Source organism: Apus apus, chromosome 7 (genome assembly GCF_020740795.1).
Source record: "Apus apus isolate bApuApu2 chromosome 7, bApuApu2.pri.cur, whole genome shotgun sequence".
In the NCBI taxonomy this organism is placed as follows: Eukaryota; Metazoa; Chordata; class Aves; order Apodiformes; family Apodidae; genus Apus; species Apus apus.
The window spans coordinates 21,784,454-21,808,887 of record NC_067288.1 but is presented as its reverse complement, the minus strand read 5'-3'; the positions used below and the strand labels follow the sequence as shown (position 1 = coordinate 21,808,887).

At 38.8% G+C, this 24,434-nt stretch overlaps 1 protein-coding gene across 3 annotated transcripts in view; it reads left to right on the top strand.

Moving 5' to 3' along the window:
* Positions 1-24,434, top strand: part of TESK2 (testis associated actin remodelling kinase 2) — a 79,478-nt gene that overhangs the window by 29,784 nt on the left and 25,260 nt on the right. For 2 of the 3 annotated variants that reach the window (XM_051624729.1, XM_051624731.1), the window contains 2 exons: positions 4,455-4,503; positions 23,521-23,667. In XM_051624729.1, the coding sequence (XP_051480689.1) occupies positions 4,455-4,503; positions 23,521-23,667 (196 nt within the window). The remainder of the gene's footprint in view (positions 1-4,454; positions 4,504-23,520; positions 23,668-24,434) is intronic. The other variant, XM_051624730.1, reaches the window with a different exon arrangement.

Here is a 24,434-nt window from a genome sequence, read left to right as displayed (position 1 = left end):
TTGATACATGGTAAGACTGTAGTTGCTGGAGTTATGAGAACCAGAGGTTTGCAGCATTTCTTCACTTCCTTACTAGCTTGTGTACCAGGTCAGTGCTGTTCAAGGCTAGGGTTAGATCGGGTACCAGGGTTATGAAAGGTCTGGTGTATGCTGGTAAATGTTTTTCACTGATTTGCTGCTTCTGTAAATGCCAGTGTGCTGCCATAGAAATAAATTTTTACCCAAATCGAAGTAAGAAAATAGGGCTGGAAGGGACTCAAGAAATCTTGGTCCTTGTGTCCTAGGCTTGGGAGCCTTAGGGGTGCAGCCTGAGAGACCTGATACCTTTCCATTCTGGTGATGTCTTACAGGTGTGTTTTTCTCATTTTCATAAATGAAGTGGTGTGCTAGCACAGCTTCTCCATCTCCTGTGCTGCCCCTTAAATGAGTGTATCTTCAATTTTGAGATAGAATTTCAGTCTTCAATATCACTACTGTTTGCATGAAAAAGTATTTATTTGATCTCTACCTTGGGGACTTCATTTAAAACGTTCTGTACGCAGAAAGCCTTAGCTCATGTCCTAAGTGCTCTCATGGGAGCACTTGGAGATATTGCTGCTTGTTAGGGAGTGAGCATGCAGGCAGATTGACTCGTTGATTAAATGCACCTTCTTGTGTACATGCACACATACCAATAAGCAAGTAGCTTGCATAGTACAGGAACTTCTTTCAAGGAAATTTTATTTAATCTCCTTTCAGACAAATCTAGCACCATGGGAACACAATACAATTTTTCTTGGTGTGTGCAGTTTTCCCTGTTATACATTCCTTTTTGTGAAATGACTTGTGGTTGACTTTGTTACAAAAGGGAGAAGGGTGGCTTTTGTCTTTTAAAATATTTTGTCCTGTATTCAACAGTACTTTAATAGAAAAGAAAAATACTTTTATTTTTTTCTGTGTAGTGTGGTTATCAAATAAGGACTATTTTAGAAATGCGGTGCACAAGACAGCAGAAGAGAGGCTATATATGTGTTGTATAATATGTTACAGAAGGGATAGATGAAATGCCTTATCTCTGTCTTGAATCAAAATGCAAGTGTAGGAAACTTAATATATATTTTTATTCTGGCATTCTGCCTAAAATATTAAGGAATGTCTTAATGCAGATTTAATATTCTTACTCACCCTCTTTGTTCTCCAACAGTCAGTGCAATGAAATAACCATCTGTCTTTTGACTGTGTTTCTCTTTGTTTCTGAGCTCATATGAGGGACTCTTGTATTGGTGTGTTTGGTTTGTTTCTTATTTTTAATATCATCAAACTGCTGAATTTTCTCATACAACCAGTAGATTTCAGAGGGCACCTATTTACTGTGTTGGACTGTAACTGCCCCAGGTTTATCCACAGAACAGGAACATGTCCCAGTTCTTTTATGGGAAGCATGTGTTCAGTGTCTAGATGTCCACAGTGCCTGTATAATCTGGATATTAGTGTTGTTTGACTTACCAAGGAGGCAAAGATTGCAGGCTGAGGTTGCAGTTCTTAGTTCTCCCCTTCCTGTCCAGAACTTTCTCCCCTGCAGTTAGACTGAACTGAAAGTAGTTTGGGTAACTGCAGTTAATGGATTAACAAATGTACAGGGTACCTTCTCTTGTTCTTGTCTAGGAGGGCAGGTGTTCCAGATGGGTTGTTCCTCAGTCAGGTTTATGGAAAGAGAATTAAAACATCTGAACATCGCTGACATTTGTTATAAAGCATTTGTGGTGGAAATGTTCTGCACTATATTTAGTAGGGTGGACTCAAATAGCATCCTTCATAGTTGCAGCTTCTGGAGAAACTTTTCCAACCACTAGTAATGTTTTTTGAAGTGCTTCAGGTTTTCTGTTAAGGTCAGATACACTGTCTTGAAAAGAAACTTCCTTAAATCTGCAAATAGTCTCCTGTTTTGTGGATGACTGGCTCATTTAAGCTTCTTCCAACTAGAAATGCTTATAGGAAGTGTAACCTTTGGCTGACAAGACATTCTGCTGAAGTTAACCTACAAGCACATTTTGGCTCTGGAGATGGTGTGTCTAGCCAACAGGAATAATCTCAGCTGTACTGGGCCAGCACATCAGCTTCCTATCCACACAACTTGGAATCTCATCTGGGGCGATCTCAGAAATTGAAATCTTATGTCTTGCTTGGTAACTGTATTTCCTGGTAGCAGCTGTGTATTATATTTTAGTGAAAATGCTTTCCAGCCATGTTTTGTAGCAATACTTGGCTTAACCGAGAGACTTATTATTGTCTGATACAGCAGCTAAGAAGCAGTTTTCCAGGAACTTGGATCACTAGAGGTCTATTTTATCAATGTATTTTCCAGAGTCTGAAAACTGAGATTCTTGACATGAAGTTTAAATGGTTTCAGTATGTTGCCTGTATACTCATTAATTCTGTCTTTATCAGTGTATCTGGTTTCTGTTTTCCTGTGGAATAACTTCTAAATATGTGGGGTTTGTAAATGTATCTTTATGTCTAATTTTTTTTTTTTCCATGAGATCATGATATTGAGCTTTGTTTTTAATTTCTGATTTAAGGTTATAAATATATGTCTGTTTCCCAGTAGAAATCCTAAACACTTCAGAATTTTTCAACTCTTACTCTTGGTAACTAGAGCCAGCGTGTCTCTTCTGCCTTGAGTATAGGTTCACAAAGGTAATGAATGTGTTTCCTTTGAGACTGCCCTTGACCAAAACAGGTTGGCAGAAAAGTTCTACTAGTCTTTGTGTGACAGTGATGTTTTTCTTGTTTGGTGAAGATGAGAAAACAAATTTAATTTTGCCAAAATTTTGATAAATTTTCAATTGCATACTTATTTTGAAATTAAGTTGGATACAATGAATTCCTACTTTGAAAGTGATTTTTGCTTGTGATTAAAACTACTAATAGCCTGCGTGATAGCTTTGGAGACTTTCAGAAACTATTAAGGAAGAAGAAACAAATACCTGTTCTGGAGAAGTCTGGATTTTGTAGTCTTAGAAAGCTTAATTTTTCAACTTGTTTACAAAATTGTTCATATGCATTTGCTGTATGAATTGAAACTGAGAAACAGCAGTGCTGTGAATGGATGGTATATCTAAGAGAACCCTCGTGCCCTTTTTTTTTTTTCATTAAACAAAAGAGAAGTCAGATTTTCACTGTGTCTCAAATTAAAATTTGCATATTTAATTTTGGGAACATTATTTGAGCTGAGAGCAGGCAATAGACATTCAAGTACAAGTCCTGCTTCTTTGGTTATAAAAACAGATTTCCACAGCTCAGCTTATGCAAAGGACCTTACCTATATTATTTGGCTGCTTGTAATTTACCAGTCAGCTGTTAGACAAGAGAACAGTGAGGATCATTCATTTCTTCAAAAGCAGCTTAGCTGAACAAATACTACATGTGTCTTGCATCATTTTCTTTTTAAATTCGGAAGTGTTTGAGGATACAAAAGGTCCTTTTCCTTCACATTGTTCTCCACAAGATTCCCATCACATTGAATGAAATAATACATTTCTACTCCTCGCTTGCAAAGTGGAAATTTCTGAACATTGTGGCAATGATAATGTGGTTTTGCTTGTTGAGACCTGAAAATTAGTTAATCTAAAAAGAATCAATACTTCAGCTGTGCAGAGAGTGCTCTGAAGCGCATACAATTTTAAGGTTTACTGAGCTTTCTCATGGGAGATATTTACCTTCAATATTAATTTACATTTTGTCACTTTTAAGTGCAGCTTGAATGGTGGTAAAACTGAGCTTTCAGTGGTTCCTTGCATGTTAAATGTATGGCACATTGCCTGCTGCTTCCCAGAAAAATAAAGGCTGGCAGTCATTGCTACTAACAGCAGGAGTCTGAACCATGTGCAGTGTAGGTAACTTCTGTGGAATGTCTGTGTATTGGATACTATTGAAACTTGCTTCAATCCAAGAGTTGGAAATAGGGGTTGAGGAAGGGAAATAACACTGCACATATGTGCCCTCATATTCTTGAGGTTAGGGTTGGGATGGGGAGAAACATCTTTATGCTTAAGCAGCAAAATGCGAAGGGAAGTAATTTTCTATTTATGCAGACCAACAGTGGATTACTTGGCTTAAACTTCCTTAAAACAGAACTCCGAGACTGTTCCTCTCTCTAAATCGTTATTTGCTGGCCTTTGCTTATAGTCAAATTAGTAACTTTCTGTCTGGAGTTTGAGCTGTCTGCTGTGCTCTCTTAGAGCTGCTAATTCAAATTACATTGTAGTGTAGACACATCATTTTGTTTTGTCCTAAGGTGTTTAAATAGTCAATCTTGAGGTGTGCAGTATCTGTGAGACTGATTTTTTTCTTTCTTTTTCCTTCTTTCTTGGCATACCCAGTACTACTTATTATCTTAGTTTCTTTAAAAGAAAAATAAAAAAGAGGGGGGGGAAAAAAAGCCCAAACCACTTTTCTTTTCTTGTTTCTTGTAGGTTTATGGGTGTCTGTGTGCATCAAGGACAGCTGCACGCACTTACTGAGGTAAGACTATTTAATGATATACATACTCGATATGAAACAGTTCTTAGGCCAGATTCTGCAACTGCTGTTCACCTTAAGTGATAATGTCTTTTATGGTGAGTAGTGAATTAATCACATGCTACTTGCTGCACAGTGGAAAGACTGCAGAATCAGGCCTTGGAACTGTACTTCATTTATAGCCCTTGAATGTCTTTTCTCATCAGAAGCACTTGTTTGGATGAAAAAATAATCATACTATGTACATAAAATTTCACTTATAAAATTCTAAATGAGACGTGGATTGCCATTGAGCTGCTCCTAAATATTACATTGTATTTAAGTCTTGTTTATGCTCAAGTTATGTGTAAGTTTCACAGCTGAATCAGTGTAGTTCCAGCTGGGTAATATTAGTGTGTTCAGTCCCTACCGCTTTCATATTTGGAATAACATCAAGATTGCAGCTATATCTGGGTCCAATAAAAAGGAATTCTTCTATTGTCCATATACCTTGCCCAAGATCTGGCTATCAAATGAGAAACTGAAGTTTATGTTTGTGTGAGTCTTCCTACCAAATTTTACTGCGTAGTATGTTTAATCCCTTGTAAACTGCTCACGAAAACAAGAAGGGAGTGTTCTCTTGTTAAGAATCGCATTGCCTGTTTTGAGTCAAAATAATAAAATGCTTTTTTTGCTGTTTTAGTTTGACTACAGATTGAGAGGAAACTTGTGTTTTGTAAAGTTAATGTTTCTTGTTTACTTCTATTTTGTAGGAACTGCTCAACTATAATATTAACCCTTTCACCCCTCCCCCCCCCCAAGACAAGTATGGTATTACTTAACAAATAAAAGGTTCCTGGTATGCTTGCAAAGAACTACTGTGAAATGAGTAAATTGGATAGTTGTATGCCAGTTATCAGAATATGCCTGACCATCACTATTGTAACTTTAATATGTAGCTCTGAGGCAAAGATGCAGTATCTGGGCAGTGAATTTCTTCACCTTCTGCAACTCTAGTTCTAGCTGCTACCAGAGTGATGAACACTAGTTCTCAGTGGTTGTATTTCTAGTGTAAAAGGAAAGGTAGAGACACTTTCAGAAATTTAAAGATAGAGCATGTGTGAGGGCTCCTTTAATATGAGGAAGGCAGTTTATTTGGTATTTTCCTTTTAAGAGGAAATGTTCCTAAGATTTGGCATCAGATGGTTGATCAAGTCCTTCAGACAGTTATTCTAACATTATTGCCAATTTCATTTGGACCTCTGATCAATTAAACCAGGGAGGTTTAAGGACCTTCCAGTCACTAAACGTGTCCTAGAAGAGATGAAGCTTCATAATGCTTAGTTGTAGCAAATATTGGCAGATCTTCCTGGGTGTGATTTTTTTATTATTATTATTTTTTGTTTGTTTTTGTTTATTTTTCCCCCCTTCATTCCAGTTGCTTGCCATTTAAAGTGATCTCCCCACCCAGAAAGCCAAGAAAATGAAACCAGCACAGATGCTTCCTCCTGGAGATCTAACTTTGTAACTGTTTGCTTTGTTCAGCTATTTTTGAGTTCTTGGCAAGCAAATAAATCTGAGAGACTTCAAAGAAAAACTTTTTACAGCTATAATTCAGAATAGCAGAAGGGATTCCTGAAATATCTTGAGACCAAAGACAAAAAGTTCTAGACAAAGGTTCCTACAAAAATTTGAGAAACAAAGTATCTTTAGTGACATATTATATATTAAAAAAAAGTAGGGATCACTGCTTTTCTTTTGTGGACCAAGATGGTCCACATTTACTACCTTCAATGGGAAAAAACATGACCAAAGACTATCATATTTGTTTCTGTAGGGAATTAATGCACAATTTTGTCCAACACAGTAGTTGTTTTTTGGTTTTACAAAGCTTTAAAAAAGTTAAGAGCTGTGTATGTTCCAAGTAGTGGAATTTGTTGTGTTTTCTGGCAACAGTAGTGGCATTTTTCATCTTGAAGTGTGTGTAGAGTAATAGCTGAGTTTTGAAGACTTCTGGAGGTTAGAGAAGTGGGCTGAAATGGCTAGCTGAAGGAATGATTAGTAAGATGAACATGGTGAATCACCAGTTCAAATATAGCCCATGAGGATAAACAAATCAGCCACTGTCCTGTGGCTTTTTTCAGTTTGTAGTCCAAAAATGTGGTGTCCTAGCTGCCATCAACATAAATGATGCTAACTTGACACTACTAGCAGTCAGAGGACTTCTGCCAGGGTTTCAGTTCTTTGGAGGTGAAACTGTTGATTCAGAGGCCCATTGCTGAATTATGTGTCTGAGTCACTGCATGGAGAATCCTCTCTTGCAGGATAGACTTCTGTGCTGGACCTGTTCTTTAAAGAGATTAATTATACCTTCTTGTGTTTTGAGAGTATAGTTGATACGGCTAAATAAAAGGGATACATTATCACTTGGAGTTTATGCCTGAGGGTGCAATGGGAAATTGTTTCTATGTATGTGTTTCCACAACAGAAGAAGTTGAGATCTTACGGCAAATGTTTGGTTAATGGATTTTGACGACTTGTACTTAAAAGTCTCCTGTGGTATTGACAGGCAGGGTAACAACCACAAATGGTGTCAGAGGAGCCTTGAGGATTTTCTAAGTCTGTTAAGGAGCAACATTAGTAATATGCAGCACTTTGTTGTTGGAGTGCAGAGTCTGAATTCTTACCAATTTCCTGCATGTTTAGACACATGGGAGGCTGAACACAGTAGATCATGCAGAGCAGGATTTTTGCTTAAGGAAGGTGTTGATTGTATGTAGGCCTTGGGTTTTTCCCTTTTGGCAGCATTTTACATTGTTGTAATTGTCCTCTCTCAAGTGACTTTTGTTTTAAAAACTGTTGGGCAAGAAGAAGTTTCTGTTTTGGTTTGCTTTTTTTCCAAATAAGACTGGAATTGTTTCATTATAGACTGCACAAGGACTTTGGCCTTGTTTTGAATCCACAGTCTTCTCAGTTTTGAAAATCCAATATTGTTTTCAAAGCTCTACTCAAGCTAGGAGCTATGGAATATACCTGTTCTGAAGAAGTTCAGTGTCTGTCTTTAGAGTCACAGAATGGTTTAGGCTGGCAGGGAACTTTCAAGCACTTAGTTAAGAAACACTTAAGGATAGTGAAGTAGATGCTTTAGTAGGTGTACCACTCAGATAACTTGGCAGGCATTAGACTGCCTCACTAACTTTCAGCTGGTGGACACTGATTTGCTGTGCTCATTTTCTGTAAAACCAGGAACTGGTTATTCCTTTCTCAGTATTGAGCTCTAATCTGTAGGCAGTGGTTTGTTTCTGTAGCTACATGAATCTGCGGGGTTTCCTGCTGTAATTTCATGCCTCTACAACCTGATTTCAGCCTTTCCTGCAAGCCTCTCTCTGTCTTCTGACCACCTTCCTAATCTGACAACTCTATTCACTTCCATTTCTTAATTTCCTGGCACAGTATCCTCAGACTTGGAGAAGTTTGCATAGTATTAGAGGCTCTGGTGTCAGCACAAGATGCTGCTGAGCATTCAGAGACCAGATCTGACCACTCTTGGAGACGTGAAGCTGTGAGCTGGGTAGTGCGAAGCAGCCACTGCTTCACAGCAATACTGTTCAATCTTATCCCATACGTGTTTATCATGGAATGGATGCCTGAGCAAGCACCCATTTTAGATGGGAGGCAAACTTTATTTATGAGTTGCAAGTTCTATAGGCTTGTACTGTTACCCTGAAGCAGATAACAGCATGCAGTCTAGCATATAAAAGCCACTTAATACCTTTTTATGGATGTTAAATTATTTGTTGAACTATGTTAAGCAGCTTTATCTGAATTTCTGAGAGAGATACCAGGCTAAAATCTTTTTAGAATTAGATGTGTAGATATATGTACAGAGTGAGTCATACAGCTTGATATTTTTCCTGAATGAAATTAAAACCCTGTGTAGAAGCTGAGGAAGGGAGAGTTATTTTCTGTTGATTGGGTTATCTTGAAATTGCGGTGCTTCATAAACCATAGCTAATTGTTACAACACAAGTTTTATGGCTATTAATTCATACTGGTTGATAGTAAAAAAAGTGCACAAATATCCTGCTGCCACAGTCAGAAGGTGTAGCTTTACTTGCTGAGGGAAGGACCTGATATGCGTGGGAGCTTTCTCAGGCAGGGAGCAGGGCCATGGCAGTGTGATAGGAACACGTGGTCTGTGATGGGAGAGGAGTGGACAGTATTGTTTCAGGCAGTTGCTTGATCTGCTGTCTGCCTGACATGCTTCTGCAGTCTTTTAGCTTTTCTTCCTGCTGGTGTAATACCTAGTCATTGTTCTGATTTCTTCCCAAGTACCTGGTGTGGTATTAGATGTTTCATGGGTCTAAGAGTGTATTTGAGCTGCCTTGGTTTCAACGTGCTGTATATCTGGCATTGGAGCAACAGTGAGGTAACTGGAAGAGGCCAGCCAGCCTTTCTGTGCACTTGGTTCCTCCAGTGCATCCCATTCCCTGAGCTCTCCTTATCAGCTGCCTTACGTACTGCACCTCAAAGGTGCTGTGTTCAGGGCTGCATGAAAGTACCTTGAAGTCTAAAATATTTTCTGGGTGCTCAGAGTGGTGCTGTCTGCAACGATGCATGCTGGTAACACACAGCATGGACAGCAGAGTGTAATGCAGATGTATGTGGCAAAAAGTGCTGTAAGGAAGATCTTGACTGTTGCCTTAACTTTTTTAAGAGAATCCACAGAATTCTTTGAACTCATGTACATTTTCAGTTCAGTTAATTTTGTTATAACTGTGTCATAAACCCCAGGAAAAAAATAGCTACGGGAATCCTTCCAGACATGTTAATTTTTGTCTTGGTCAAGATAGTTGCTATCGGACAATTTTGACATGTTGCACTGTAATAGCTTACATTCAACACTACTGTTTTTACCGTCAACTACAATTCATTGTTTTGAGACAAGAATGCTGTTACATTGCAGTTTAGAAAAGATTTATTTTTCTTCCTTGTACAGTGTATCCCTTTTGTACTCCTAAAGCTCATCTTAATGAAAGAGCCCATGACTTTTGAAGAGAGGGGGGCTTTTCTTATCACAGGTCCATTGTGATAACTGAGAACTTTCTTTCTCTGCTTTTCATCCCAACGGCAATAATTTAAGTAAATTATAAATGTGATTAGTGGGGTTTCAGGTCTTCTGAGACCTTCCTTTTTTTAGTGGGGTTTTTTTGGGTTGATTTTTTTTTTACTTTTGGAGATATCACTGATTGGAAAAAAAAGTTAAAAGTGTAACATTCTCAGAGTTGTTATGATTGTGTTGAATTATCCTTTTACAAGGAAGGGTAAGTCAGTTCTTCAAGTGAGAAGGTCCATTTCATATACAGCTTTCACAATGATAATCTGTAATTGGAAATATTTTAATTTTCCTTTGTCTTTTTTCCTCTCCTCAGTTCTTGAGTATCTTTCTATGGGGAGAGCCTTTGACCCTGGAGTGGAGGAAAAATAGACATCAGTTAGGTCTCCTCTTCTAAACCTCTATGCTACAGCAAAATTTTTAGGCATACGTGGCCTTCTGGATGGCAATTACACACTTCTTAGAGTTTTAAAAAATCTGGAACACCCTTCCTTCCCTGCTCCCCTCTCCCCCCATCTCCTGTAACATTTGCTAATCCCTCCTGTTATTCCACCAGTGTGATTCATATTGTTTGAATAACTTTAGTTTTACTCATGTAGTACTGCAAATATTTAACTCAGCTTTGGTGATCACAGTAGGCTAGCCTGTCAACCCTGAATAACTTACTGTCTTTAGAACTGGTCTTATTACTGGTCATTCTGCAGATATTCCATATGGCAAAGGAATTGTTCCCATTTTAGGTATTACCTGTTTATCAGCTCAGGTTTAGTTCCTGGAAAAAATGGTCCTGGTGGTTGTCCCTCAAAGAAGAGAATAGCTGCAGTGCTAAGTTGACTATCCTGAGCTTGCAGACACTAAAGAGAAGATGAAGGTTATTTTAAAGGTGGCACCAAGTAGAAAATTAAAAGAAAGCAAAAGACTCAACTTCATCTTGTTAGAAAATGTTAATCATTTGCTGGATGTTGCTGTCCAATTTCTAGCAAAAAAAGCAGTTTAGAGAATTATTAGGGAAGCCCTTTACTTCGTATAAGATTAAAGGTCTAGGTATTACCTAATGTGTGCAGTCAAGCCACACTGATAAGAGGCTTCCAGATCATTTTGTATTCCTTAATATATTGTCCTTTTTATTAGCTACCCTTGATTATTGAAATCTTCTTAAGGTATTTTATATAGTCTTTCTGACTATAGTTTTACAGAGTTGCACTCTTACTTGAGTATATTAAGAGTTCTCAGGCAGTATTTCAAGTTATTTACTTTATGGTCTTGTTGAACTGGCAACTCCTGTGAATTTCTGAAGGAATAAAGTGAGGAACTGCACAAACTTTCTGTTGGGTGTTTTTGTTGACATCTTTGAGAATGTTCCTGTTAATTCTAACTATCTTTGTTTTAAGGGAATAAGTCTTGACTCAGAGTTCTGTAAAAAAAGATGGAATTTACTTTGAAGCAACTTTACAAAGGATTAGTATGCTATGATGACAAAATTTATCTTTCAGATGGCTTTTAGATGTCAACAGCTGGTGTTTTTAAATGCCTCTTGGCTCTTAGGATGCTGCAAAAGGACTCTGTTTAAACTTTGTAAGAGCTCTAAGTATGTGTAAAAATCTGCAGATTAAATTGATCCTTATGATCTCTCAGCTAATGAATAGCATGACCCATGGATTACTGCTGTAATAAATCTCTCTTGCATGGTTTATTCTTTTTTCTCCTTAGTTCAGATATTTTTTGAAACACTTGTAAGAGCTACAGCTCTTAGATTTTATTTACTTCCCTAGGAACAGGAAGAAGAGGAGCTCTTTCAGTGGTGCTGTACTGGTACCAGTGTGGGAAAGAGGCAATCTGGGCCTTTGCAGATATCAAAACCAAGTACCAGATGTGTAAGTTTAGCCTTACCGAAAGTATGTCACAGGTGTCAGGTCCTCTGTAAAACTATGGTTAATTTATATCCCTCCTGGTATGGTCTTGGGACTAGAACTGAGTATATTGAATTCCAGGAAGGTATGCATTGATCACAAGAATGGTTATGTGGTATAAAACTGGAGTACCTGTTGCTATGATTTGCTTGCCCTCCCTTTCTGCTTTTGTTGTAGCACACACAACTCTCAGCCAGCACACATCTGTGTTATTTCCTCTGTTAATTTGGTTGTCTGGGTTCATTAGCTTTTCCCTTGCAGGAGTATCTAAGAGTCAGGCCTTACTTATACTTACTTCAGGGTCAAGAGAAAACCATTCATCTGGACCCCAGGGACTTGACCTTTAGAGAAGAGTAATGGTAACCTTGTCTGATGCAGCCAGAGTTAAACTCCCCCCCAGGTGACTGAGGGCTGTGTGAGAAGTTTGCTGTAGGACCTGAGGAGAAGAGTAAGGGTCATAGTAGTAGAAGCAGGGTTTAAAACAGGGCAGAAAGTAACTCTGTTGTTAGGAAAATAAGGATAGTCGGTGGTGTAAAAAGTGAAAAATCATTAAATTTTGTTGCAGCTGTTTTTCCTGGCACTGAAAGAGAATGAATGCATCACCCAAGATGCCTATTAGGATTTCTGACTCCCTGCATAGTGCTGTATGTTTGTGTATTTGAGAAGAAGCACTTACTATCTCACTACAGAAAAATTGTTGCAAGCTAATAGATGCTTTGAAATATGTAGTTAATTCTGTCATCCTTATTTAAAATATGTAGAACTGTGGAGTCTCTTTACTTTGGGGGACAGAGTTAAGGTGAAACTACAAGGTGCAAAAATCTCAACTGTGTGTCTGCTTACTGGCACATGTAAATACCAGCTCAATCTTTTTGGGTTAAAAAACCAACCAAATGTGTACAGAAATACAAGACTTGACTGCGCTTTGTATTTCAGCATGCATGAACACTAGGGCTAAGTAGGGAAGATTTGCAAGCATCACCATCAGTGTCCCATACAGCAGCTATCTTGCTGAAAGGAAACAGATGTATGTAATGGGGACTTCTCTCGGAACCAAAAAGTTAGGAAGCTTCTGTTTATGTTCCAAGATTAGTCTGTTTGTAACATGGCGAACCAAGTCTCTAGAAATATCTTTTTGAAATTTTAAAGATCCTGAATTCTTACAGTGATAAGCCTTTGGGGTGAGTTTGAGATTTCTTGTATCAAAGTATGATTTTTAATTTTTGCTTAAATTATGGTGACATTAAAAAAAGGCGATAAATTTGAATATTAGGTACTTTCATGTAGGTATTTTTAAAAGTTATTTTAATGGCTTTGTCCAGGACCACATGTAAACCTTGTGCTGCTTCTTGTTCCTGTGTAGCTTGCAAAATGATTCCTAATACATCTTTGATCGTTTTAAAGTACAGTTACAAATTTTATCACCACAGACACTTCCCTTCATCTCTTGATTGTTGGTAATTGATTTTTAAATATACTTGTCAACACTTGAGCCATATTTGGTCTTGGTTTTGCACTCTTCACAACATATGGACTGTCAGTTTCAGTTTTGCTGTAACAGTTCACTTAGGTTCTCAGTTTAATTTATAAAAAGTGGCTGAATGTGCACTCAGCAAATGTAGATTGATGCTTGATGACCAGCTCTACCTCATCCCGTTCTGTCCTGTACAAGGCATCATATTGTTTTATCTTCAAAGCAGTGTACTTTTTTGTCCATGGTTTTGTTCTCTTTAGAGGAGAACAGCATGTCCCTCCAATTTGAGAGATTCACATACGACAGGCTTAAAATATCAGACACTTCACAGCTTGCAGAAATGAAGAGGCTGATTCATGCGTCATTGATACTTGTCAAGAAACATGGGTAGCTCTAGAAGTAACCATGCCCTAATGCAATATTAACTGGAGAGTGCTAGGCTAACCAGCTGTATTGGTTTGGGAGACAGGGTGTCTGTCCTAACTGTATTTTTTGAAAGGGTGCATGAAAAAAGGGGGGGGGGGGGGGGGGGGGGAAGAAATAGTCGCATTTCCTGCAGTAATTCAGTCTGGATTGTCAGCTCTAGGAAGGCTGAGTGAGGGTTATTAGGATGTGAGCACCATTATGCTGTTTTATCAGCTAAAGATGTCTTATTTTTGAAATTGAAAGAAAGCTGTAGCCACTTTTACGAAGGCTAGAGGATTGTTTATTGCAACAGCTGAAGAGTTGCAGGCTCTGGAACCCATAACTTGTTCATGAGGTTTCAGTTAGGCTGATTAAGGGTGGAAGTACACTTGACTCATCTGTATGCACCAGTGAATGTAAAATTAAATCTAAATGTGGTAATGTAATAAGTAAATTAAACTGTTCAAAGTAAGTAGGGTTTAAAAGATTTTAGAAAAGGGAGGTTAGTGTTGGTATTTGAAAAACTTTACACTGTTTAAACCTTATGCTGTAACCTTAAGGCTTCATGAATTATTTTGTTACACACAAAATCATAATGTCTAAGTGAAGTTACTTCACAGAAGTTAAGACAAAGTACATATTCTTTACTTTGTTTATATTATTTTCCTTGGGAACCAAATATTTTTGTGAATTAGTTAAAAGGAAAAAAGACTTCAGTCCCAAACACAGCTTGATGTGCTGCAGATACCAAAAAAGTCCATTTAAAATCACACAAGGGGGCCTGGCTTTCAATGACAGGAGGCAGGAAATTTAGTGTTCTGGCTGAAATTCCATCTCCAGTGCATATTCTTGCAGCCTGATGTTGTGGCATATGTGGTGTGCTTGACCCTTTAGTTCTTTCTTCAGCAAAAATGATACATGCCTCCACAGGAGTTTCAGCTAAGTCTGTCTGATTTGTAGCTTTGCAGTTTTGAGTGCTTAAATATCAAAAGTCATGTTCTTGGAAAGCATATAAAAGACCTTATTTAAGTTATGTGAGCCTTCTATTTTTTTTTTCCCCTGCATCTGAAGGATATTTACTTCTTCAGGAATGAAAGCTAACCATCTCTTGTCTGATGGCAGTGATCAAAGACTTAGGGTTTCCAGAAAAACAATAAACATTACAGGAATTTTTTAAACTTAGTTTTTCGGTTGATTATACCAAGTTAGCCTCACAGACTGCAGGGGCTCCTGTGCCATAGCTTTGGGTTGAAAAAGTGCTGCTGTAGCTGGTTGCAACACTTGTCCTGAGGCCAGGAGGAGGCTTTAGTTACTGAATTTGAGTGTGTTTTCATATGGCTGTAATGCCTGACGTGATTTGGCCAATTTCTCCAAAATGCATCTTTTTAAAGACAGTGATTTCCAATCATGTACATGTGCAGAATTAGAATAACAAGTAAGAGAGTTTCAAGTGGATTCTTGCTTTACAGAAAGGTGGAATTGATTATCAAAAAGCTCAGTTGTGGGAAACAGCTGCAAAAATGTTGGCTTATGGAGGATGCAAGCTGGTGTTACATGCTTTCTCTAAAGGGAAGTGCTTGCAGATCAGTTAAAGGAAAAACCTCCTGTGGGTTGGTGGTAACCAGGTGAATTAAAGGCATTGGGGACAATTCTGCAGAGAAAGTCTCTCCTTGTACCAAAAGCAGACAAGCAATGAAAGTTGTGTAAGCACAGCATTGTGCTGAAGGCACAGGGAACTGCTCGATGTGTTTGCAATATGTGGTTAGGCAAGAAGGGTGGGTTCTCACAGAAGAAAGTTCAGATGTAAAATGTACTATAATCAGACACACTAAAGAAACCTCATGTAAAGACAGAAGCCAAGACTTCGAAAATATGAGTCTAACTCCAGGCACAGAGTCTATATTTATGCATGCAGGTGCTAGATCAGAAGTGATGAGCAACCAGTTATTTCAGTGAGAACTTCTGGGTGTGCAAGCCTTTGAGTTTTAGTCTTTTTCTTATATGCCTGTATATAAGCTTAATGGCTTATGGTTAAACCTCCTTCCCCTTCCTCCACCCCTTCTTTCTTTTTTTATATCTCAGCCACACGGGCTATATGTTGGATTTAGTGTTTTTTTTTTTCCCTTCTCATAGGAGGATGATTGACTTGTTTCATCATTTCAGAGCCTGTAATAGTGCCCAAGGAACCTTTTATATTTATTACCTTTAACTGAGATAGAAGCATCTAAATAAGTTGTGTTCTGAGGAAGATTAGTTAAATATCTTTCTGGTGGTAACCTCTTCCTCCTTCTTAGAATGTCTCAAGGATAGAAGAAAGGAAGAAGCAGATAAATGTTGAACTGCAAAGAGCAAGCTTCATTGTTTCATTCCTTCTCTCCCTTCCGTATATGTGTGTGATTCACATGTGTGGGTGGGGGTGTGCATGTGTTTGCCATGTGGGGGATTTTGAGGAGGGACTTTTAGTATCAGTGTTTTGACACTCGTTGTAAGCCTACTGGATCTTTGTCATGGTCTCAAGCAAAAAAGAAAAATGTTCTTGAACTGCAACCCCTGCAATTCTTTTATTACTGCTTTCTGATACCCTGGAAGTAGATCTAGATTAATAAGACTGAGAAGATGCAAACTTGTCAACTATTATGGTATGAGGGGGAGGGAGGGGAGGAGAATAGAATCCTGCCTTGAGGACTAGATTTTCCTGTTGCTGATGTATATGAAGACATGCAGTCCAAATAGATACTGTGATGCTTGCCCTTAAACTTTTTGTCTGGGATTTTCTTCCTATATATTTTCCAGTAAATTTGGTTTGTTTGCTTCCCCTACTTCACTTGGACCCCAGGAAACATACTCTTGAATTAACAACTATTTTGTAGTTTCATGTCCTCATTTCACTTATGAGCCATCCAAGCCATTCAAAAACTGAATTGTACAATAAAATTGCTTTAATGTTTGCTTTTCCATAGCACTTTTAATAGGGGATCTCAATGCATTCCATAATTGCCAATAAAGTGTTTGAGCACCCTCAAATGTAAATGAACATTGTGGTACTACTGGAGTGTTGAGGTTTGAAAAAGCACTCTGGAACAGCTCAAAGCAGTATGCCATGTGCAGAATTTAAACAAACTTTGTACTATGAGAGGTGTTTGTGTGCTCTAACTTTGGTGCTCAGTAGATCCTTGTTGTTTTGCAGACTTCAAAAAATGAAGCAAACAAGTTATTTATCTGGACTCTTGCAGGCATGTAATCTGTGGGCTGCTACTGCTGGTATCTTTGTGAGGAAGGTGAGAAAGACCTTATTTAAATAAGAGGCTCCTTGTCAGGGACTACAGCTTGCTTCTAAGCAGAACTGAGTTTATAATGTGTTCAAAATGCTGTCATTATGGATAGAGCCTTCTGCTCTCAACAGAAGTGTTATTGTAGAGATGCTGTTTCTCTTGCTTATGTCAGCAACAAGGTACTTTCTCTTCTGTGCCTGTGTGCTAATTTATGCCATTGCTAGCTTGCCGTATCCCAGATTCTTATCTGCACTGAAACTAGGGTCTACTTAGAATCCAAATGGTTGTGACTCCAGATAATAAATGCAGGTTTTTGTCAGACCTTCTTTGCTTTCTGTTTTTTTCTACTAATATAATTACAGGAAAAATGGTTATCAGGGTCACTTTGTATAGATATACTGGGAGTGTTTTCCGGTTCCAACAAAATAAGCTTATTTCCTGATATATTTCAACCCCTTCATATGTATGGGTTGCAACAGGGCATTGTTGCTGTGGGCCTGCAGTTCAAGCCTTACTTAGAGTGAACTGTTTCTAGCATCAGGCAAGCAAGCGAACATTAAACTTTGATTGAATGGAATGACAGGAAAGGGATAAGTTCACCGTGCTCATCATAAGAGCTGTTGTATGTAGAGAATTAAAGGAAGACAAAATCCGTCCATATTCTTTTCCATGCCAGCACTTAAATATTTGTTTGGATTCAACAAATGGTTTTCATTACAGCTTCTTCTTGAGCTAGTGCATGTTAATTCTTGTTTGCCCTTATAAAATAAGCCATGCCTGTACATGCCTTTTTAGAAGGAGGGGCCAGTGAATCAATCAATGGCACAACTGACATGGAGGGAGAAACAGAGATAGACCTGATGTGTTTCTTAGCTTTTGGATGAGAGTTCTAATGAGCAGCCATGCCATGACAATTGCACAAGGAAGCTTTTCCTCTCCTCTATGAATAGCTGACATTTTTTAAAGCAAGACCGGTTTGATCCTGTAATTGTTAAGACTTCTAAAGAAAATATACAATTTTTTATTGAAGAACTGAATTGTTAATATTGGTTGAAAAGTGAAAGAGAAATTGACTTTAGGTTACAGACTTTTTCCCCTTTGGTTTTCCACAACAGAGAAGCGGGGAAGAAAAGTGGTCTTTAGAGGGAGACTTTCGGCTTTTCTTCTGTCCTTTAATTCAGGCTGTCTTTCCTAGCCACTTGACCCCTTCTGGTCTCTCGTGAGTTTTGTTCTGAAATGTTCTTGCTTCACCTGCATGTTCTGGCTCTCTCAGTACTTGTATTTTGCTCTCTGGCAACATGAGTTCACCTGATGTCCAAAAATATACAGCCCAAATTAAACATCCAACTTGTTGAGGTTTAGTGATTAATTTATCTTGGTTGGTGCAATTGATGTATTAGATATTTAATGGAAATGAAAGGTTAATACTTAGAGGTTCTTGGGTGAGGTGATTTTGTAGATTTTTAAACTGGGTGTTTTTTTGTTTTGTTTTGTTGTTTTGTTTTGTTTTTAAACCAAGTGGAGGTGTATGAACTAACTTCAAAAACAGTTTTGTCTGGTAGTCAGTTTCAGTGTATCAGCTTTTGTCTCTCATACTGTAGTTTTGAATGCACTGATACTGTCTTTCTTTTTGAGTTCTGCACAGTTGAAGCTAATGAAAACAGTTGGGGGAAACAAGGAAATTTCCAGTCCTCCTGCTGTAGCTAATGATGCCAGTCATGGCAGAGGGGTACATTGGCTTGTTGTCTTGTAGACAGATGCCTTCAAAGTTGTCACTTAGTGCTGAGTGTGACAGGTGACTGTTAAACATATGACACTGCAGCTTGGGTGGATGGTTTCATCCTCCTTGAAATGGATAGTTTAAAACTTTTTTTTAACTTCTGTGGAAAGCTGTGTGTGAAAAAATGGAAACTTTCTTTTATTAGGCACAAGAGTTACCTTCTTAATTCCAGCATTAGAAGTGATACAAATACGCAAGCTGTTTTGACAGTGTCTCAATACATTTGTTGTGTATGTCTGCAATGTTATTGTTTTGCTTTCCAAGTCTCCCTTTAGAATCCAACTAGGTTCTTAGTCTTGGCTTTTGCTCTGGTGTCTCCACAGTGAAGGTGCTACAGCAGCAATTCTAGTTTCTCTTTCCTCCTGCTTCTCTGCCTGCTTTCTTCTATGGGCTTCTCCAGTATATTCATTCCTTGCTATCTCAGTGTGTGTCTTGTAGTGTTCTGGGTTCCCAGAGCTCTTATTCTTTACTTACCTCATTTGGTCTGTCATCCTAAATACACTCTGCACATCTACTTTTTTTTAGCCACTTAATGCGTTGCCTTTGGCAACATTTGGGCTACCGTATAGGGGTGTCTGTGGTTATTTGTTGCTTTTTAAGTGGCAAGCAGTGACATTTAAGCTGAATAAAAGGCAGGCCAACTTTTTTTCTGGCTTTCCTGTGCAGTATCTGGTGGTTCATTTATATTAGACCTACATACTAAAACAGCATTAGTTTTCAAAGTAGAATTGGAAACTCTTTACAATTCCCTTTCGTCTTCCCTCTCAGACTTGGCAATATTTGGAGTCTCTGTTTTTGAGCAATAACTGCTGGAATTGTGAATCTGATGTGCCTTTTCTTTAAAAGCTTCTTGTTCTCATATTAGTGTTTCTTATTATGTGTGAGTACCGTTATACACTGAATTTAATTCCATTCTTCGTTTCATATGCTTGAGTCTGATAACTTGACTGCTAGTGTCTTGCAAGGAATCAGTCCTACTGAGTTGTAGTAAACAACCTAAAGCAGTTACTTTCAAGCTCTGCCAACCAGATAAACTGACTATTGGTGTCTTGTTACGTGACAAAAAGGTAGCAGTAGCAATAATGGGTAGCTGTTTCACTGCAACTTGATGATACGGAGTTTGAAAAGGTCTGAACACTGTTCCATTTAGCTCTGAGGTCTCTTTATGAAATGTAGTGTCCTTTGCTTTCATTGTAATAGCCTGATCAGATCTCTGCTCCAATTGCTTGTACACTTACGCAATGGCTGTTGTTGTTGTAGTAGAATAATGCTCTGAGATGGTGTGTGTTGTATCCTTACTGTACCAGTACTGAAATGTTTCAGGGACAAAATAAAATCCAGTATTCTCTTTGGGAGAGGTGCTCTTGCTATCCTTTGTAATATTCTTTCCACATAGAGCTGGTTTGTGCTAGTAAGAGATTGAGAACAAGTATTTTTCTTTCAGTTGCATTGGCAATTAGGAAATAATGTACATGATTCTGTGTCTGTTTTGAAAAGGTATTGTTGAAGGGCTGTGAAAAAAATAGGCCATCAGGCTGGCTGTTTGCATTATCAGCCTGAATGACCGGAAGAATTGGATTACTTATGTGACACTGAGGGAGCACTGAACTCTGTTGCTTGCCTTAGGGATAATTCAGGACTCGGCATGCAAGTATTACTTGCTGGCCAGCTAAAATCTGAGTTCAACTAGAGTCTTAAAGGTGTCTACAGGAAAACCTTAGTTCAGTTATTCACTTGATAATTAGCCTGTTGTGCTTCATAGAGGTACACTAGAAATGAAATCCAAAACCAAAACTCACATCTCTAATAAATGAGGTTTGAGCACTTGCCAGGGGACAGTTTCAGATAGGAGGCCTAGTGGGTTATGTATATGTGCTAGAGTGAGATTTGATTTTTCAGCTCATACATGCTGTGTCTTACGTGTGTGTCAGTTTTCACCTAGCCAATCCAGTCCTTGCAGGTAAGATGTGTGAATAGACCCTGCAAGCCAATTTGACTGGAAGAGTGCAGGGGGAATAGATACTAGATGCACTTAACTGGTAGGGCAGCAGTGGGTTAAAGCAATATGCTACTTTATTGACAAGGAAAGCACAAGCGTGCTCAAAATAGTAGCTAGCTAGTCCCATTTCAGTATATGACAGTGGTCTTATGGGTTGCTTGTTTTATTAACATTTCTGGAGCAACTACTGTCATGGTATGGTGCAGTTTAATCCTAACCCACACAGAAAGCCAGGCCAGTGGTTCCTTTCCCCTGTTGCATTCTCTTGCCAATGAATTCAAGTGTGGTAGTGCTATATGGATGGTCTGCAATTGGCCAATCAGAAGGGTGAAATGCTTTGAGATAGTTGATATATGTCACTTTATAACTGGGTTATTGAGCTAGGTGCTGTAGTGCCTTCTGTTCCAGGTTGGTCAATAATGATCTGATTTGAATATAGCTGGATCAGAAGTGCTGCTCATAGTGTTCCAAGGAAGTTATATGTGTGTGTATGTATACATGAAGTTAATGTAGAAATCTTATTCAGCATTTTCTTCCTTAAGTATGCTAGCAACTTGAGATTTAAAAAAACAAAATTAAAAATGGAATGATACTGAGCAATGTGGGTTTTTTTTCTTGGGTGCTCTATAAGGTCATCTAGCTCCCTTAGGGGTTCAAATAAAAGCAATGAGAAGAAAGATCAAAGTTGAAAAAGCTCAAAGCATTATTGTTTCCAATATTAAGTCAGGTTGGCTGCAGCTCTGTCTAGTTGTCTTGAAAATCTCCAAGGATGGACATTTCATAACCTTTCAGTAACCTGTTCCAGAGCTGCTCTGCTCTCCTGACACACAAACTGTCAGCATAAGGGACAGGTTGTTTTGGATCTCTGGCTTGCACCAGCCTGCAATTTCTAGTTTCTAGTGTAGTCATCTGATCGACTCCCTTCCCCCCCTGGGCTGCAGTGCCCAGGCTGTAGCTGAACATTTGATTTTTATCACTGGTGTGTTAAGTCTTGTTTGCCTTGATTTTTGGAGAGGGGCCAGCAGGCATTTTATTTTGTAAAATGATATGCACTAAGAACAAATTTCATAACAATTACACTATCTTGACTTCAGCACAGAACAGTTTGATAGAAAATTTTACTACCTAAGAACAGGACAGTGCATTTTAAAATGTCAGTCAGATTACTCTCTAGAGTTCAAGAGCTTTCCTTGCCTAATTGTAAAATACAAATATTTTTTGCCTCTTTGGTCTAGAAACATTCTGTTTCTCTGTACTTTATTTTGGAATCCTTTCCTGTATAACATTGCACTCTTTCTCCTGTTGTCAGTCTAATGCAAAAGATATGAAACTGCATCCTGAAGTAGTCATGAGAACATGAAATTACTAAATATTTGCTCATTTCCTAGACCCAGGCACCTTTTGTGGGGTTCATCCTTTGCTATGAGAAGGTGGTTGGTAACATCCCTAATGTCTGGCCCAGATTGGAGCTAATTGTCAACCAATCTTTGAAGAACACTGAGTGCAGAGAAGTAACTCTCATACTCACCCTTGGCCATGATTGTTGCTCAGGGACAAAAGGTGGATGCACAGTGCTGTAATCAGGCCAAAGGCTTGTATTTAAAAGGAGAAAAGCAAATGCTGAGGGTGCAGATGCTTTGTGCTGTGTGTGTAGAGGGGTCACGTCCTGGACTGCCAGTGAAATGTGCTGCTGTGGGCGGGGATGAGCCCAGCTCTCGAGGGATGTTCAGTGTAGCTGAGGGGAGCAGGGGAGCCCCCTCCCGGTAAGCTCTAAGACAGTTAAAATTGGTTTGTGCATCATCTGCCCCTAAAATTGAGCCTAGTTCAGTAGTAACCTGTGAAACTTACATATCCGCTGAAAAAGGTTTTCAAAATTGAATTATAATCTCAGAAGAAAAGGCTTGACTGTAATGAAGAAGCTGTCTTTTGTAGGCTATCCCGGAGATGAGCCATAACCCCTGGACTAATGAGTAGGGTCTGGTTTGTCTGTGCATAGTCCAAAGAAATCAGCTGCATCCACACTGCATGTGCCCTGGGATCTAAGACACACAGAAGCCCAAGGAAATGCAAGCAAGTTCAAAGTTTCTGAAATAACAGTAGCTGCATTTACAATTTTGTTTTTAATGGAATAATGGTGGTGTGCATTTTGTTGGCTTGAATGACAAAGGAAGGTGCAAAACCTCTTGAGAGAGCATTGAAAAACTGACAGAGGTGCAGCCTGCCACAGTGTTACATACTTGGACCGGGGTTGGGAGCAAATCATCCTTTCTGCTTCGCTTGGATTTTTTTGAGAGAAGTCACTGCAATGCTGCCAGGTTTTCCTTCTGGAGTCAGTTAGCCTCTTTACTTTGTGTTGAGGGGATTGGGGCTGGGAGTGAAAAAAGAAGCTACTCAAACATGGTGTAGCTGCTGTTGTGGTGTAAAGGGTCTCTACATAAAGCATAAAGCCAGTGTTGCTGTAATGATTTTTTGAGAAGTGGTGGAGCTGCCATGTCTTAACCCTGGGTTATATTACTTAGTATCATTTGGGTGCTGCTTTGCTTTAGTGATTCTTGTAGCCTTTATCTTATACTTAATGTAGGTTTCTTTTCACGAGGGCCACCATTTGATGGGCTTGATGTAGTACCAGACATGGTGGGAATCAGTTAACCAATTAGGACTTGTAGATACAGTAGTGAAAAAGTGTAGCTTACAGCAACATGTTGTAATGTTTTTCTTTGATGCTGTTTCAGTTTAAAGAATTGATATCTGAGAACTTGATCAGGCTCCGTGGCTTGGATACTTAGCCCTTTCTTTGTTGACTTGTTCTGAAAGCCAGCTCTTCATGCTTTTTGTCCTTATTTTCCTTCCACTGAAATGAGAGGGTGATACTGTATTGTGCATCTTTAACATAAATATATTGGTACAGGTGGTGAAGGGAGACATTTTCAGCCTCTCTGGATCTGCAAACCTTGTGCCTGCTTAGCCATTAAAAAAACCCAAAGTTTTTAATGTGTAGCTGAGCTGGGGACACTTGTGTAATGATGAATTCCTGGCAGTATATGAAGTCAAATAATGAATTACAAATATTGCATTGTCTTTTCAGTACATCAACTGTGGTAACCTGGAACAGCTATTAGACGGTAACCAGCATCTGCCCTGGACAGTGAGGGTGAAACTGGCATATGACATTGCTATGGGAATCAGTTATCTTCACTATAAAGGCATTTTTCACCGAGACCTTACATCCAAGGTACCATTTATAAAATTAAGGGAACTTTTTAATGAAGATACTGTAACTGTTTGGTTCTTTCTTCTCCTTCCAGCAGAGAACTGCTATTATATAAGGTGTGTTCTAAGGCATTTTGAGAAACAAACTGAAGTACTGTTTGTAGGATTAAAATGTTCTTCAAAATATGGTGATAGTTTGTAGGGGGAAACTAGAGAAATAACTATCCTACAGGAAAACCTCCCCATGGGGAGCAGCTTTTCACCAGAGAGGATAGTGTTAAGACAAGGGGTAATGGTTTTAAAGTGAAAGAGGGGACATTTAGGTTAGGCATCTGGAAGAAATTCTTCACCATGAGGGTAGTATGGTGCTGGAATAGGTTGCCTAGGGAGGTTGATGGAGTGTTGATGCCCCCTTCCTGGAGGTGTTCGAGGCCAGGTTGGATGAGGCTTTGTGCAGCCTGGTCTAGTGTGAGGTGTCCCTGCCCATGGCAAGGAGGTTGGAACCTGATCTTTAAGGTCCTGTCCAACCTTAACCATTCTGTGATTCTATCCTGAAGGGAGGTGGTTCCATAAATAAGTTCAGATTAGTATTTCTCAGAAAGCAGCTGCAGAGTTTTTAGTTCTGAATCAGTTCGGTAAAGCATTTAAATCCCTGAATAATTAAGCATAACAGTCTAACATTTGGAACAGGTCAATACTATAAAGAACTCAAATGGAGGAGATTATTACAAATGCACTTTGAAATCTCCTCTTTGTTTTTGTTTCCCCGTGTATTTCACAAATCTGCTT